The sequence below is a fragment of the Ranitomeya imitator genome, chromosome 3 (assembly GCF_032444005.1).
Source record: "Ranitomeya imitator isolate aRanImi1 chromosome 3, aRanImi1.pri, whole genome shotgun sequence".
In the NCBI taxonomy this organism is placed as follows: Eukaryota; Metazoa; Chordata; class Amphibia; order Anura; family Dendrobatidae; genus Ranitomeya; species Ranitomeya imitator.
In genome coordinates this window covers 834,685,393-834,700,843 of record NC_091284.1, presented here as the reverse complement: position 1 = coordinate 834,700,843, position 15,451 = coordinate 834,685,393, and the positions used below count along the sequence as shown (strand labels likewise).

At 44.4% G+C, this 15,451-nt stretch overlaps 1 protein-coding gene across 5 annotated transcripts in view; it reads left to right on the top strand.

Moving 5' to 3' along the window:
* STARD10 (StAR related lipid transfer domain containing 10) overlaps positions 1-15,451 on the top strand; it is a 113,620-nt gene that overhangs the window by 90,690 nt on the left and 7,479 nt on the right. For all 5 annotated transcript variants that reach the window (XM_069759498.1, XM_069759499.1, XM_069759500.1 and 2 more), the window contains one exon: positions 2,991-3,094. In XM_069759498.1, the coding sequence (XP_069615599.1) occupies positions 2,991-3,094 (104 nt within the window). The remainder of the gene's footprint in view (positions 1-2,990; positions 3,095-15,451) is intronic.

The following is a 15,451-nucleotide window of genomic DNA, read 5'->3' as shown; positions in this document are numbered from 1 at the left end:
AAAAGATGAACCCCAAAAATGAAACTTTCTGCACACCGAAGAGACACTTTGATCCCTTCACGAACAAGGAATTAGCACGCAGTACCTGGAAAACCATTCTGACTTGCTTCACATGAGACTCCCAATCATCTGAGAAGATCAAAATGTCATCCAAGTAAACAATCAAGAATTTATCCAGATACTCACGGAAAATGTCATGCATAAAAGACTGAAAAACAGATGGAGCATTGGCAAGTCCGAACGGCATCACCAGATACTCAAAATGACCCTCGGGCGTATTAAATGCCGTTTTCCATTCATCTCCCTGCCTGATTCTCACCAGATTATACGCACCACGAAGATCAATCTTAGTAAACCAACTAGCCCCCTTAATCCGAGCAAACAAGTCAGAAATCAATGGCAAGGGATACTGAAACTTAACCGTGATCTTATTAAGAAGGCGGTAATCAATACACGGTCTTAGCGAACCATCCTTCTTGGCTACAAAAAAGAACCCTGCTCCCAATGGTGACGACGATGGGCGAATATGTCCCTTCTCCAGGGACTCCTTCACATAACTGCGCATAGCGGTGTGTTCAGGTACGGACAAATTAAATAAACGACCCTTAGGGAATTTACTACCAGGAATCAAATCGATAGCACAATCACAATTCCTATGCGGAGGTAGGGCATCAGACTTGGACTCTTCAAATACATCCTGAAAGTCCGACAAGAACTCTGGGATGTCAGAAGGAATGGATGACGAAATAGACAAAAATGGAACATCACCATGTACTCCCTGACAACCCCAGCTGGTTACCGACATAGAGTTCCAATCCAATACTGGATTATGGGTTTGTAGCCATGGCAACCCCAACACGACCACATCATGCAAATTATGCAGTACCAGAAAGCGAATAACTTCCTGATGTGCAGGAGCCATGCACATGGTCAGCTGGGCCCAGTACTGAGGCTTATTCTTGGCCAAAGGTGTAGCATCAATTCCTCTCAACGGAATAGGACACCGCAAAGGCTCCAAGAAAAATCCACAACGTTTAGCATAATCCAAATCCATCAGATTCAGGGCAGCGCCTGAATCCACAAACGCCATGACAGAATACGATGACAAAGAGCACATTAAGGTAATGGACAAAAGGAATTTGGACTGTACAGTACCAATAACGGCAGAGCTATCGAACCGCCTAGTGCGTTTAGGACAATTAGAAATAGCATGAGTAGAATCACCACAATAGAAACACAGTCTGTTCAGACGTCTGTGTTCTTGCCGTTCTACTTTAGTCATAGTCCTGTTGCACTGCATAGGCTCAGGTTTACTCTCAGACAATACCGCCAGATGGTGCACAGATTTACGCTCGCGCAAGCGACGACCGATCTGAATGGCCAAGGACATAGACTCATTCAAACCAGCAGGCATAGGAAATCCCACCATTACATCCTTAAGAGCTTCAGAGAGACCCTTTCTGAACAAAGCCGCTAGTGCAGATTCATTCCACAGAGTGAGTACTGACCACTTCCTAAATTTCTGACAATATACTTCTACATCATCCTGACCCTGGCATAAAGCCAGCAGATTTTTCTCAGCCTGATCCACTGAATTAGGCTCATCGTAAAGCAATCCCAGCGCCTGGAAAAATGCATCAACATTACTCAATGCAGAATCTCCTGGTGCAAGAGAAAACGCCCAGTCCTGTGGGTCGCCGCGCAAAAAAGAAATAATAATCAAAACCTGTTGAATAGGATTACCAGAAGAATGAGGTTTCAAGGCCAAAAATAGCTTACAATTATTTCTGAAGCTCAGGAACTTAGTTCTGTCACCAAAAAACAAATCAGGAATCGGAATTCTTGGTTCTAGCATCGATTTCTGATCAATAGTATCTTGAATCTTTTGTACATTTACAACGAGATTATCCATTGAGGAGCACAGAGCCTGAATATCCATGTCCACAGCTGTGTCCTGAAGCACTCTAATGTCTAGGGGAAAAAAAAGACTGAAGACAGAGCTAAGAAAAAAAAATGATGTCAGGATTTCTTTTTTCCCTCTATTGGGAATCATTGGTGTGGCTCCTTGTACTGTTATGGCTGGCAATCAGGCAACACAGCGTGCAGTAATCAGCGCACATACAGAGATCTGGCAATAACCAAAAACAATAGGACGAGCTCTGAGACGTGGAATCTCTGTAGACTGCAGTACCTGATCTATCCTCACACAACTATAAGCAGCAGTGGATTGCGCCTATCACTACCTATGCAACTCGGCACTGCCTGAGGAGCCGACCAGCCTGAAGATAGAAATACAAGCCTGACTTACCTCAGAGGAATACCCCAAAGGAATAGGCAGCCCCCCACATATAATGACTGTTAGCAAGATGAAAAGACAAACGTAGGAGTGAAATAGATTCAGCAAAGTGAGGCCCGATATTCTAGACAGAGCGAGGATAGCAAAGAGAACTATGCAGTCTACAAAAAACCCTAAAACGAAAACCACGCAAAGGGGCAAAAAGACCCACCGTGCCGAACTAACAGCACGGCGGTGCACCCCTTTGCTTCTCAGAGCTTCCAGCAAAAGTTAATAGCAAGCTGGACAGAAAAAACAGAAAACAAACTAGAAGCACTTATCTAGCAGAGCAACAGGCCCAAGGAAAGATGCAGTAGCTCAGATCCAACACTGGAACATTGACAAGGAGCAAGGAAGACAGACTCAGGTGGAGCTAAATAGCAAGGCAGCCAACGAGCTCACCAAAACACCTGAGGGAGGAAGCCCAGAGACTGCAATACCACTTGTGACCACAGAAGTGAACTCAGCCACAGAATTCACAACAGCCACCTGGATGATATCTTAAACCGCCACCATGTGTAGTTGGGCAGTATGCCCTGCCGACTACTTGAAGGGAAAATGTTCCTCTAGACAACCCCCCCCCCCCCCCGGTATACTAGGAAAAGTTGAAGGTGATGAAATTTTTGTCTAATGTTTTCCATCCTCTGCCCCACAGGGAAGTGCCCTAAACCGCTTAAAAATCGTGATGTCATCACACTGCGCTCCTGGCTACCAATGGGGAATGATTACATCATCATGAACTACTCTGTGAAGCATGCGGTGAGTGTTATTATACAACACGGGCACGCTGGTATAACCTGGGTGTCACGGATCCTAGGGAGGCGGGAACAATAATTATCAACACCGTCCTTCGCTACAAAGTCTCCCAAACGCACAGGACAAATCCGCTGCCACCAGCTCCGATTCCTAAATTAATAACGGGTCTGGAGCCAACCCAAATTAGTAGCATAATTCACTTCAGAGGACGTGACCGTACGTTATAGAGCAAGGAGAAACAAAGCTAGTAATTTTATATATTTTACTCCAAAAAAGGTAGACAGTGTTTACAGAAGGGTAAATGGATATTACACAAGAAGACAAGTAACGCATGTATAAACAATTACAAATAAAAAGGGATTAACTTTGAAAATCGACTTAAGGTTCTTTCATATCATTCAGTGGTATGCCATGTGGTGGCTGGGGGGAGGGGGGGACCTTCCCCACTTATCTTCAGGTCAGATTGCACAGCCTGTCATAGCTGAATCGCCCGGCAAGATGCCCCCTTGTCTGGGCCTCAGAGCTTTATACCTTTGCCCAAATCTAAGGGTCCCTCCCCCATCCGGATGACCTCATGGGGTGGGCAGAGCTATAGATGGCACTCCTCTTTCTTGAGTGTATGGAAAACCATCATCCCACATATCTTGGCGTAGGAACCTCGTAGAAAGACAACACCCGTGTCGTTATGCTCAGTGTGACATATGGGATTCGTTTAAGTGTAGACATGGGGTAGCTGGGTGACCCAGTTACGTAGTAATCTGTTTCTCAATTGTGCTGGTTCTGGAACCTAGAAAACTCACTGGCTGATAGTTCTACCGAGGCTCATTTCAAATATGTATTTGTCCCACTTCTATCATTAATCGGTGCTATGATATTTACATTTGCAAGGACTTTTTTTTCCCATGTGCTTCTACTTGTATTTTCACTTTAAAGCCATAAAACTCCTAAGTGAACGTTGTTGGCACGCTGGTCTCACATTACAGCTGTAAAGCAGGGGGGAGGGAGGGGGAAAGGTGAAATCGCACACGGGCACATGCAGGCACAGGAAACTGCAGCAGAGGGCTCTGTATGTGTAATTGATTAATAAGATATTCTTCCTATTTCCTGACACTGGGAACCTCCTGTATATATTTATACACGTAGAGCTGGTATAACCTGGGCATATCTTGGATATAATTATATATGTACAGCCGGTATAACCTGGGCATCTCCTGTATATAATTATATATGTACAGCTGGTATAACCTGGGCATCTCCTGTATATAATTATATATGTGCAGCTGGTATAACCTGGGCATCTCCTGTATATAATTATATATGTGCAGCTGGTATAACCTGGGCATCTCCTGTATATAATTATATATGTACAGCTGGTATAACCTGAGCATCTCCTGTATATAATTATATATGTACAGCCGGTATAACCTGGGTATCTCCTGTATATAATTATATATGTACAGCTGGTATAACCTGGGTATCTCCTGTATATACTTATGTATTATTTTTAGATTATTCGGAGTCTTCTGTATGAAGTTTGGTCACACTTTGTTGCTTTGCAGCTTGCTAATGATAATAATAATTTTTATTTATATAGCGCCAACATATTCCGCAGCACTTTACAAATTATAGAGGGGATTTGTACAGACAAAAGACATTACAGCATAACAATAATCACAGTTCAAAACAGATACCAAGAGGAGTGAGGGCCCTGCTGCTCGCAAGCTACAATCTATAGGAAAAGGGGAGACACGAGAGGGGGATGGTAACAATTGCTCAATACAAATCTATACCATGATTGATACATAGTAGTCCTGCATGTAATGTGTCGGGATGTTATGTGCAGTTGACACTTGTTCGATGGTCGATTTCACGTTGTAAAGTCCTGAGGGTCTTAGTGACTCCGGCTACACGGGAAATCCTGCCCCGTTTCTGTGTCTGGGCGCCGTGTGTCTGGGTGCCGTGTGTCTGGGTGCCGTGTGTGTCTGGGCGCCGTGTGTCTGGGTGCCGTGTGTGTCTGGGCGCCGTGTGTCTGGGTGCCGTGTGTGTCTGGGCGCCGTGTGTCTGGGCGCCGTGTGTGTCTGGGCGCCGTGTGTGTCTGGGCGCCGTGTGTGTCTGGGCGCCGTGTGTGTCTGGGCGCCGTGTGTCTGGGCGCCGTGTGTGTCTGGGTGCCGTGTGTGTCTGGGTGCCGTGTGTGTCTGGGCGCTGTGTGTCTGGGCGCCGTGTGTGTCTGGGCGCCGTGTGTGTCTGGGCGCCGTGTGTGTCTGGGCGCCGTGTGTGTCTGGGCGCCGTGTGTGTCTGGGCGCCGTGTGTGTCTGGGCGCCGTGTGTGTCTGGGCGCCGTGTGTGTCTGGGCGCCGTGTGTGTCTGGGCGCCGTGTGTGTCTGGGCGCCGTGTGTGTCTGGGCGCCGTGTGTGTCTGGGCGCCGTGTGTGTCTGGGCGCCGTGTGTCTGGGCGCCGTGTGTGTCTGGGCGCCGTGTGTCTGGGCGCCGTGTGTCTGGGCGCCGTGTGTCTGGGCGCCGTGTGTCTGGGCGCCGTGTGTGTCTGGGCGCCGTGTGTGTCTGGGCGCCGTGTGTGTCTGGGCGCCGTGTGTGTCTGGGCGCCGTGTGTGTCTGGGCGCCGTGTGTGTCTGGGCGCCGTGTGTGTCTGGGCGCCGTGTGTGTCTGGGCGCCGTGTGTGTCTGGGCGCCGTGTGTCTGGGCGCCGTGTGTCTGGGCGCCGTGTGTGTCTGGGCGCTGTGTGTCTGGGCGCCGTGTGTGATGGGCCCCCATCTAACACTACATCCAGCATTGTGTGTTTCCTCCATGATGTGTGAGGAGGCACCGAGTCTTCTAGGTCTGGAAGGAACAGTTTGGGCCGTTTTACAGCGTCCATCTTTCTCTGTACTTCAGACCGAGCTTTTCTACAGCTGGATGCCAGATGAAGAATGGTGACAACTTGTCTCCAGAACTCCCCGTAGGTGTCCGGTTGTCAGATCAGGAGACACTTGGCCACTGAGTCACTGTCGCCTGATCTTCTTCAGAAATGCCGCAGCTGTGAGTTCTGTATCATTGTCATGTGGGAGAAGTGCCGTCTACGGAGGGTCCGGAGCGATGGCGGCATTTTCTCTGTCACTGTGGAGGACTTCTGTAACTCCATCATCTATCAATGACATTTAGCCCCCCGACACCTGCAGCTCCGGTGTCCACCCACCCCCCGCCGTACAACAGCAGCTCATGTGCCCCCACATATGGACACTGCCAATAACAGGTCTGGCTTCCTCCTGGACGCCCCCGTGCTGCCGCTCCTCTGCGATGTGCCCCGGATTATGTCCCCCGGTCCAGCTCTCTACGTCTTGAAATAACTGCAGGGAACTTACATGTGGATTTTCTTCCCTTCTCACCAGGAGACACTCGTGTTTATGTGACGACTTTCGTGGTCCCTGGACGTCTCTGCGACATGCTGCAGCTCCATCTTTCTTACATTTTCTATCACTTTCTCTCCAGTATCTGACTGATAAGTAAAGGTTTTCTGATCTTCTTGGAGCCGTCACCTTTATTGTGTAAACAAATTATTTTTCTCTCTCAGATCTTGTGGCATTTCTCTTCCATGTGGTGCCATTGCTGACACCAAGAAGTGAGACGGTGTTTTCTTTCTTTAAGCATCGTCTCTTTATAGTCGCCCGTCTTGTGGACACCGGTGTAATGAAGTATCCGACTTATCTGGGGGGGAATTCCGGTTCTTTTCTACCAAGACTTTCACTGGGTGTACTCATTGTTGCTACATGGTCTTGAATGAATTTGTTATGGAGTAATGTGGTATCGGATAGATGATATATTTATGGCAGGATGCCGTCTCTGTACTTGGCTCAGATCAGGACCATGGAGAAGGATCTGCTGATACCTTGTGTCATCAGCTCCGCTGTGAGATCCCTTTATAAAGTACCCTCCTAACTTACACCGTGCACTCTACTCCAGTCACATCCTGCAGCTTCCTGGGGTCTCAGACTAAGTGCATAAATTCTGTTTTTGCGTTTTACTAACCTGAATTTTTTTCTTTTTTTTTTCCGGTTTTGGTCCCATGCAATCCTCTGGAGCCGTGCTGAGCTGCTTTATTCTCTTTTTCAATCTGTCTGACGCTGTTCACACCTAATCTTGTGCTTTATCCTCATCAGCGCCATTTTGTCCTAATTAGTGTTTGCGGCTCTTAGAAGGCGGCGTTTCTTCCAATTAGACCCTTCATCAGGCTGAACAGGCGTTCTCCATCGGCCCCGATCCTGGACGTATACGCAGTCATATGACTGAAGAATTAGCAGCAGACACTAACGCTTGTCCCCACATATTGCCTCCTAATCCAGCTTCAGACCTCGCACCCCGGTCTTTTACCTGCGGATCGCTGTCAGGAGGTGGCGGACACGTGCATCCACCAATATCGATCGCCTCAAGACCTTCTAGATTTCCACCTTTTAAAATATGAGGCATTAGATGAGCTTACAAATATGCATGACCTTATCCACAAAATGTCAGACAGAGGTGGAGTTGTCGTTGTCGTTGTGGACTCCCCAAAATATAGGTCACAAATCTTGGCAATGACTGTCACAATCTCCTAAAGGAAACTCGAATCCTTCTGTTTAGTTCCAAAATGGGACTGTCACAGGTTTACCGCGATGGAGAGGGGCCAGAAGACGGCAGTGTCTGATTTCATATTAAACAGTGCAGGTTTCTGTCATCAAAGCAGGAGTTAAACTTTTCATCTTGGAGTTTCTGAAGCTTTCCTGCTTGGATGATCTCAGCTGTTCAGTGTTGATCACTCCCTTCTCCTATATATACTTGCCTCTTGCAATCTGGATTGCCAGTGTTAGTCTTGTACTGCCTGGTGTGGAGTGGAGAAGTCGGTTATTGTTGGAGGCGTTTGGAGTGTTGATCTGTGAGTGTTCCTTGGTGTTTCGGCTGCGTGCAAATCCTCTTCTTCTCCTATTGGGTTTTCTTTCCTTTTCTCCCCTGTTTTCCTCTCTGTTGTCTGAGTGGATATTTTGTATGATTATTTTTATTTATCCCTATACATCCTCCCTTATTAGTCAAGTTTGTGCATATACATTAACTATCATTCCCCACTTGCGGGGGAGGGGAACAGATATAGGGCTGATTCAGGAGGTCAGCAAGATATGTGGCCCCAGCATCTTCACCATAAGAAGTAATCAGCAAAGCAGGGATATCTAGGTCATCCCTAGCATTAAGGACAGGGAAGGAGCCCCGGGATTTCCAACAACATATTTGTTACATGAACACTGGCCCATACTATTTTTTTTGATCCATCATGGATCCTATCACTGCTCTGGCTGGGCAACTGCAGCAGCTCAAAACAGGAGGTGGCAGATTTTTGCGCTTTTGTCACACAGCAATCAAGCATGGCTGGTCTGTGGACTGCTACTCCCAGGCAGCCCCAGGTAAGCCCAAGTTTAAATCCAAGTAAAAGAGAAAAATGTTCCAGCTTCTTGATAAAATGTAAAACTTTAATCCATCATATAAAATAGTAGAAGACACACTCCTGGGACAATGCCATGTCACAAGTGAAGAAGGCTACGTGTTTTGACCATACGGTCTTTGTCACAGCTGATCTACTAAGCAGTCCATCCAGTATAAGAAGGACTGACCTGCAAATGGAAAGGTAAAAGAAAAAAAAAAAAAAAGAAAAAAAAAAGGGGGCTCACCTGACCAAGAGTACTTATAATAATCACAAAAACATATAAACCATTGCCAGATATTCCAAAAAATATAAACAATATACATATATATACAATGGTAAGATACAATAAATCCCATATATATGAAAATACAAAAAATACAAAAAAAGAGACAGAAAAAAACACACACACAAAAAAAAAAAGCTAAAAAACATGCAATATATAAATACATGAATCTGTGCCTGCACTGCAATTTACCATATCTAATAGTGAAACATAAGTTCACTCTTTTTATTCAAACCATGCGGAAATCTAGTACCCAAATTAAACATCCAAAATGCTTCCCGTGTGAGTAAAGACCTCTGCATGTCTCCTCCCCGCGGAGGTTTTTTTATTTTTTCAATGCCCGTTACTCTTAAAGAATCAGTGCTGCGTGAATGCATTTCAATGAAATGTCTCGCTGCTGAGGAAACGGTACGATTGCTGTTAGTTGTACATTTGATATCGTACAAATGTTCAGAGATGCGGTTTTTTAGTTTTCTAATTGTGCAACCGATGTATGATTTGTCGCAGGAAATGCAATCTATATTGTATACTACAAATCGTGTGTTACAATTAATAAAAGTTTTAATTTTGTATTTATTTTCCATACCCCTGGAACCAAAAAATGTTGTAACTATTAAATGCTTACAGGTAGTACAATTAGTGATATTGCATTTATAGCAACCCGTACAACTAAGCCAGGTGCTGTTAGGTTGTTTGGACATAAAGCAATTAGGGGATAATATGTTGCCCAGCGTAGGTGCCCTTCTTGCTACAACGTTGCAACCATTATTCAACAATACAGCAAGAGTGGGATCTTCAAAAAGAATTGGAATAGCCCGATTAATAATTGTTTTAATCTCATTAAATTGTGGGCTGAATTGTATACAGACATATGGCTTGGTTGCCACATTTTTATGATTGTCATTTTTATTTTTATTTTTCTTATGACTAGATTCCACATCTAAAAGATCTGACTGATTCTTCTGTTTGGCAACATTTAATGCTCTATTGAGCATCCAGTTAGGGTACCCCCGCTTTCTGAATTTATTTCCTGCTTGAAGTAAATCATTATTAAAATTGCTATTGTTGTTGCAATTCCGCTTCAATCTTGTAAATTCCCCCACGGGGATGGCTTTGATTGTATGCCTAGGATGGCTACTTTTGGCATGGAGCACCGTATTCCCTGCCATTGGCTTTGTAAACGTACGTGTAGATACCAACTCATCTGGAACCCCTGTCAATTCCAAATCAAGAAATGAAATTCTGGAAACCGCATGCACAAACGTAAATTTTATGTTGAAATCGTTATTATTAATGTACTCCACAAATTTTTGTATGGCAGATACATCGCCCTTCCAGATAATCAACGTATCATCGATATATCTGCCATACCAGTGGATAAAAGAAGAAAAAGGATTTACTGCTGAAAATAAATATAAATATTCCCAATGGGCCATCACCAGATTTGCCAGAGATGGAGAAAATTTAGCGCCCATAGAAACGCCTGTGCGCTGCAAATAATACTCCTCATCAAAAGAGAAAAAATTATGTGTTAATAAGAAAAAAGTGACCTGTAAAATAAAATTAACCAAGTCCTCCGAATAAATGCTATATTTGTTGAGATGGAATTGAAGGGCTGACATCGCTACATCATGCGGAATACAAGTATACAATGATACTACATCGCAGCTTAGCCATGTCAAATCTGAATTCCACTGTTTTTGTGTTATGATACCCAAAACATCTTTGGTGTCTCTAATATGTCCAGGAGTTCTAGAGACCAACGGCTGCAACACCGAGTCCAGCCACTGACCCAAAAACTCATTCAGTGAACCAATACTAGAGACTATGGGTCTCATTGGAGGAAATGCTGCTTGCTTGTGCATTTTAGGAAGCCCATATAATATGGGCGTTACAGGATGAGAGACGTGTAAATAATCAGCTTGTTTAGATGTTAAAACTCCCAAAGCTACACCTTCCTCTATCATTACATCAATCTGTTGTTTGAAAAGGATAGTGGGATCAGAACTTAATTTTTTATAGACATTACTGTCAGAGATTAATTTCAAGATCTCATTTTTATAATCAATAGAGTTCATTATAACAATAATCACTTGTTTTTATCACTATGTCTTTCATAGCCTTAATTTCTTGAATGGCTTTTTTCTCCTTTCTAGATAAATTGTTTTTAATCGATAGTTTATTTTCATGTAGAGTTTTAAGATCTCGTTCTACTATTTCCTGGAATTTATTCATGCACTCTACTCGAGAGTTTATAGGATAAAAATAGGGGTTTTTTGTACTGAAATTATTTGCTTGATTAACCCCTTAATCCCATATGACGTACTATCCCGTCCAGGTGACCTGGGACTTAATTCCCATGGACGGGATAGTACGTCATATGCGATCGGCCGCGCTCACGGGGGGAGCGCGGCCGATCGCGGCCGGGTGTCAGCTGCCTATCGCAGCTGACATCCGGCACTATGTGCCAGGAGCGGTCACGGACCGCTCCCGGCACATTAACCCCCGGCACACCGCGATCAAAGATGATCGCGGTGTGCCGGCGGTGCAGGGAAGCATCGCGCAGGGAGGGGGCTCCCTGCGGGCTTCCCTGAGACGATCGGTACACGGTGATGTGCTCACCGTGTACCGAGCGTCTTCTCCCTGCAGTCCCCGGATCCAAAATGGCCGCCGGGCTGCATCCGGGTCCTGCAGGGAGCACTTCCGGGTCAGGATCAGGCTGCAGCTGCAGCTCTAATCCTGCCCGGCTGTATGTCAGATCACCGATCTGATAGAGTGCTGTGCACACTGTCAGATCGGTGATCTGTGATGTCCCCCCCTGGGACAAAGTGAAAAAGTAAAAAAAAAAATTTCCACACTTGTAAAAAAAAAAATAAAAAAAAAATTCCTAAATAAAGCAGAAAAAAAAAAATATTATTCCCATAAATACATTTCTTTACATAAAAAAAAAACAAAAAAACAATAAAAGTACACATATTTAGTATCGCCGCGTCCGTAACGACCCGACCTATAAAACTGGCCCACTAGTTAACCCCTTCAGTGAACACCGTAAGAAAAAAAAAAAAAAAAACGAGCCAAAAAACAACGCTTTATTATCATAACGCTGAACAAAGAGTGGAATAACACGCGATCAAAAAGACGGATATAAATAACCATGTTACCTCTGAAAACGTCATCTTGTCCCGCAAAAAACGAGCCGCCATATAGCATCATAACCAAAAAAATAAAAAAGTTATAGTCCTCTGAATAAAGCGATGCCAAAATAATTATTTTTTCTATAAAATAGCTTTTATCGTATAAAAGCGCCAAAACATAAAAAAAATGATATAAATGAGGTGTCGCTGTAATCGTACTGACCCGAAGAATAAAACTGCTTCATCAATTTTACCAAACGCGGAACGGTATAAACGCCTCCCCCAAAAGAAATTCATGAATAGCTGGTTTTTGGTCATTCTGCCTCACAAAAAAATCGGAATAAAAAGCGATCAAAAACTGTCACGTGTCCGAAAATGTAACCGATAAAAACGTCAACTCGTCCCGCAAAAAACAAGACCTCACATGACTCTGTGGACCAAAATATGGAAAAATTATAGGTCTCAAAATGTGGAGACGCAAAAACTTTTTTGCTATAAAAAGCGTCTTTTAGTGTGTGAAGGCTGCCAATCATAAAAATCCGCTAAAAAACTCGCTATAAAAGTAAATCAAACCCCCCTTCATCACCCCCTTAGTTAGGCTAGGTTCACATTGCGTTAATGGGTTAACGCTAACGGACAGCGTTGCACGGCGAAAATGTCACAATTAACGCCGTGCAACGGGTCCGTTAGCACAACCATTCACAGCAATGTGATTTTCAGGTGTAGCGCATCGCTAGAGCGTGCCATTTTCGGCTCGCGCTAGCAAGGTGCCATTCTTTTGTGGCGCGCCTCAGACGCTGCTTGCAGCGTCCGCGGCGCGCCCGAGGTCCGATCCCCGATCTTCCAGAGCGGGGACGTTAACGCGACCACTAAACACGACACCTAAAAAGACATTGCGTTAGCGCAATCCGCTAGTGCTAAACGGATTTCCCTAATGCAATGTGAACCTAGCCTTAGGGAAAAATAATAAAATTAAAAAAAATGTATTTATTTCCATTTTCCGGTTAGGGTTAGGGTTAGGGTTAGGGCTAGGGTTGGGGCTAGGGTTAGGGTTTGGATTACATTTACGGTTGGGATTAGGGTTGGGATTAGAATTAGGGGTGTGTCTGGGTTAGGTGTGTGGTTAGGGTTACAGTTGGGATTAGGGTTAGTGGTGCGTTTGGATTAGGGTTTCATTTATAATTGGGGGGTTTCCACTGTTTAGACACATCAGGGGCTCTCCAAACGCGACATGGCGTCCGATCTCAATTCCAGCCAATTCTGCATTGAAAAAGTAAAACAGTGCTCCTTCACTTCCGAGCTCTCCCGTGCGCCCAAACAGGGGTTTACCCCAACATATGGGGTATCAGCGTACTCGAGACAAATTGGACAACAACTTTTTGGGTCCAAGTTCTCTTGTTATCCTTGGGAAAATAAAAATTTGGGGGGCTAAAAATCATTTTTGTGGGAAAAAAAAGGATTTTTATTTTCACGGCTCTGCGTTGTAAACTGTAGTGAAACACTTGGGGGTTCAAAGTTTTCACAACACATCTAGATAAGTTCCATGGGAGGTCTAGTTTCCAATATGGGGTCACTTGTGGGTGGTTTCTACTGTTTGGGTACATCAGGGGCTCTGCAAATGCAACGTGACGCCTGCAGACCAATCCATCTAAGTCTGCATTCCAAATGGCGCTCCTTCCCTTCCGAGCTCTGCCATGAGCCCAAACAGTGGTTCCCCCCCACATATGGGGTATCAGCGTACTCAGGACAAATTGAACAACAACTTTTGGGGTCCAATTTATTCTGTTACCCTTGTAAAAATACAAAGCTGGGGGCTAAAAAATCATTTTTGTGAAAAAAAAAAGAATTTTTATTTTCACGGGTCTGCGTTATAAACTGTAGTGAAACACTTAGGGGTTCAAAGTTCTCACAACACATCTAGATAAGTTCCATGGGAGGTCTAGTTTCTAATATGGGGTCACTTGTGGGGGGTTTGTACTGTTTGGGTACATCAGGGGCTCTGCAAATGCAACGTGACTCCTGCAGACCAATCCATCTAAGTCTGCATTCCAAATGGCGCTCCTTCCCTTCCGAGCTCTGCCATGCGCCCAAACAGTGGTTCCCCCCCACATATGGGGTATCAGCGTACTCAGGACAAATTGGACAACAACTTTTGGGGTCCAATTTATTATGTTACCCTTGTGAAAATACAAAACTGGGGGCTAAAAAATTTTTGCGAAAAAAAAATAAATTTATTTTAACGGCTCTGCGTTATAAACTGTAGTGAAACACTTGGGGGTTCAAAGCTCTCAAAACACATCTAGATAAGTTCCTTAGAGGGTCTAGTTTCCAAAATGGTGTCACTTGTGGGGGTTTTTAATGTTTAGGCACATCAGGGGCTCTCCAAACCAACATGGCGTCCCATCTTAATTCCAGTCAATTTTGCATTGAAAAGTCAAATGGCGCTCCTTCCCTTCTGAGCTCTGCTATGCACCCAAAAAGTGGTTTACCCCCACATATGGGGTATCGTCGCACTCAGGACAAATTGCACAACAACTTTTGTGGTCTAATTTCTTCTCTTACCCTTGGGAAAATAAAAAATTGGGGGCGAAAAGATCATTTTTGTGAAAAAATAAGATTTTTTATTTTTACGGCTCTGCATTATAAACTTCTGTGAAGCACTTGTTGGGTCAAAGTGCTCACCACACATCTAGATAAGTTCCTTAAGGGGTCTACTTTTCAAAATGGTGTCACTTGTGAGGGGTTCCAATGTTTAGGCACATCAGGGGCTCTCCAAACGCAACATGGCGTCCCATCTCAATTCCAGTCAATTTTGCATTGAAAAGTCAAATGGCGCTCCTTTCCTTCCGAGCTCTGCCATGCGCCCAAACAGTGGTTTACCCCCACATATGGGGTATCGTCGCACTCAGGACAAATTGCACAACAACTTTTGTGGTCTAATTTCTTCTCTTACCCTTGGGAAAATAAAAAATTGGTGGCGAAAAGATTATTTTTGTGAAAAAATATGATTTTTTATTTTTACGGCTCTGCATTATAAACTTCTGTGAAGCACTTGTTGGGTCAAAGTGCTCACCACACCTCTAGATAAGTTCCTTAAGGGGTCTACTTTCCAAAATGGTGTCACTTGTGGGGATTTCAATGTTTAGGCACATCAGGGGCTCTCCAAACGCAACATGGCATCCCATCTCAATTCCAGTCAATTTTGCATTGAAAAGTAAAATGGCGCTCCTTCCCTTCCGAGCTCTGCCATACGCCCAAACAATGGTTTACACCCATATACGGGGTATCAGCGTACTCAGGACAAATTGGCCAACAATTTTTGAGGTTCAATTTCTTCTCTTACTCTTGGGAAAATAAAAAATTGGGGGCGAAAAGATCATTTTTGTGAAAAAATATGATTTTTTATTTTTACGGCTCTGCATTATAAACTTCTGTGAAGCAATTGGTGGGTCAAAGTGGTCACCACACATCTAGATAAGTTCCTTAGGGTGTCTACTTTCCAA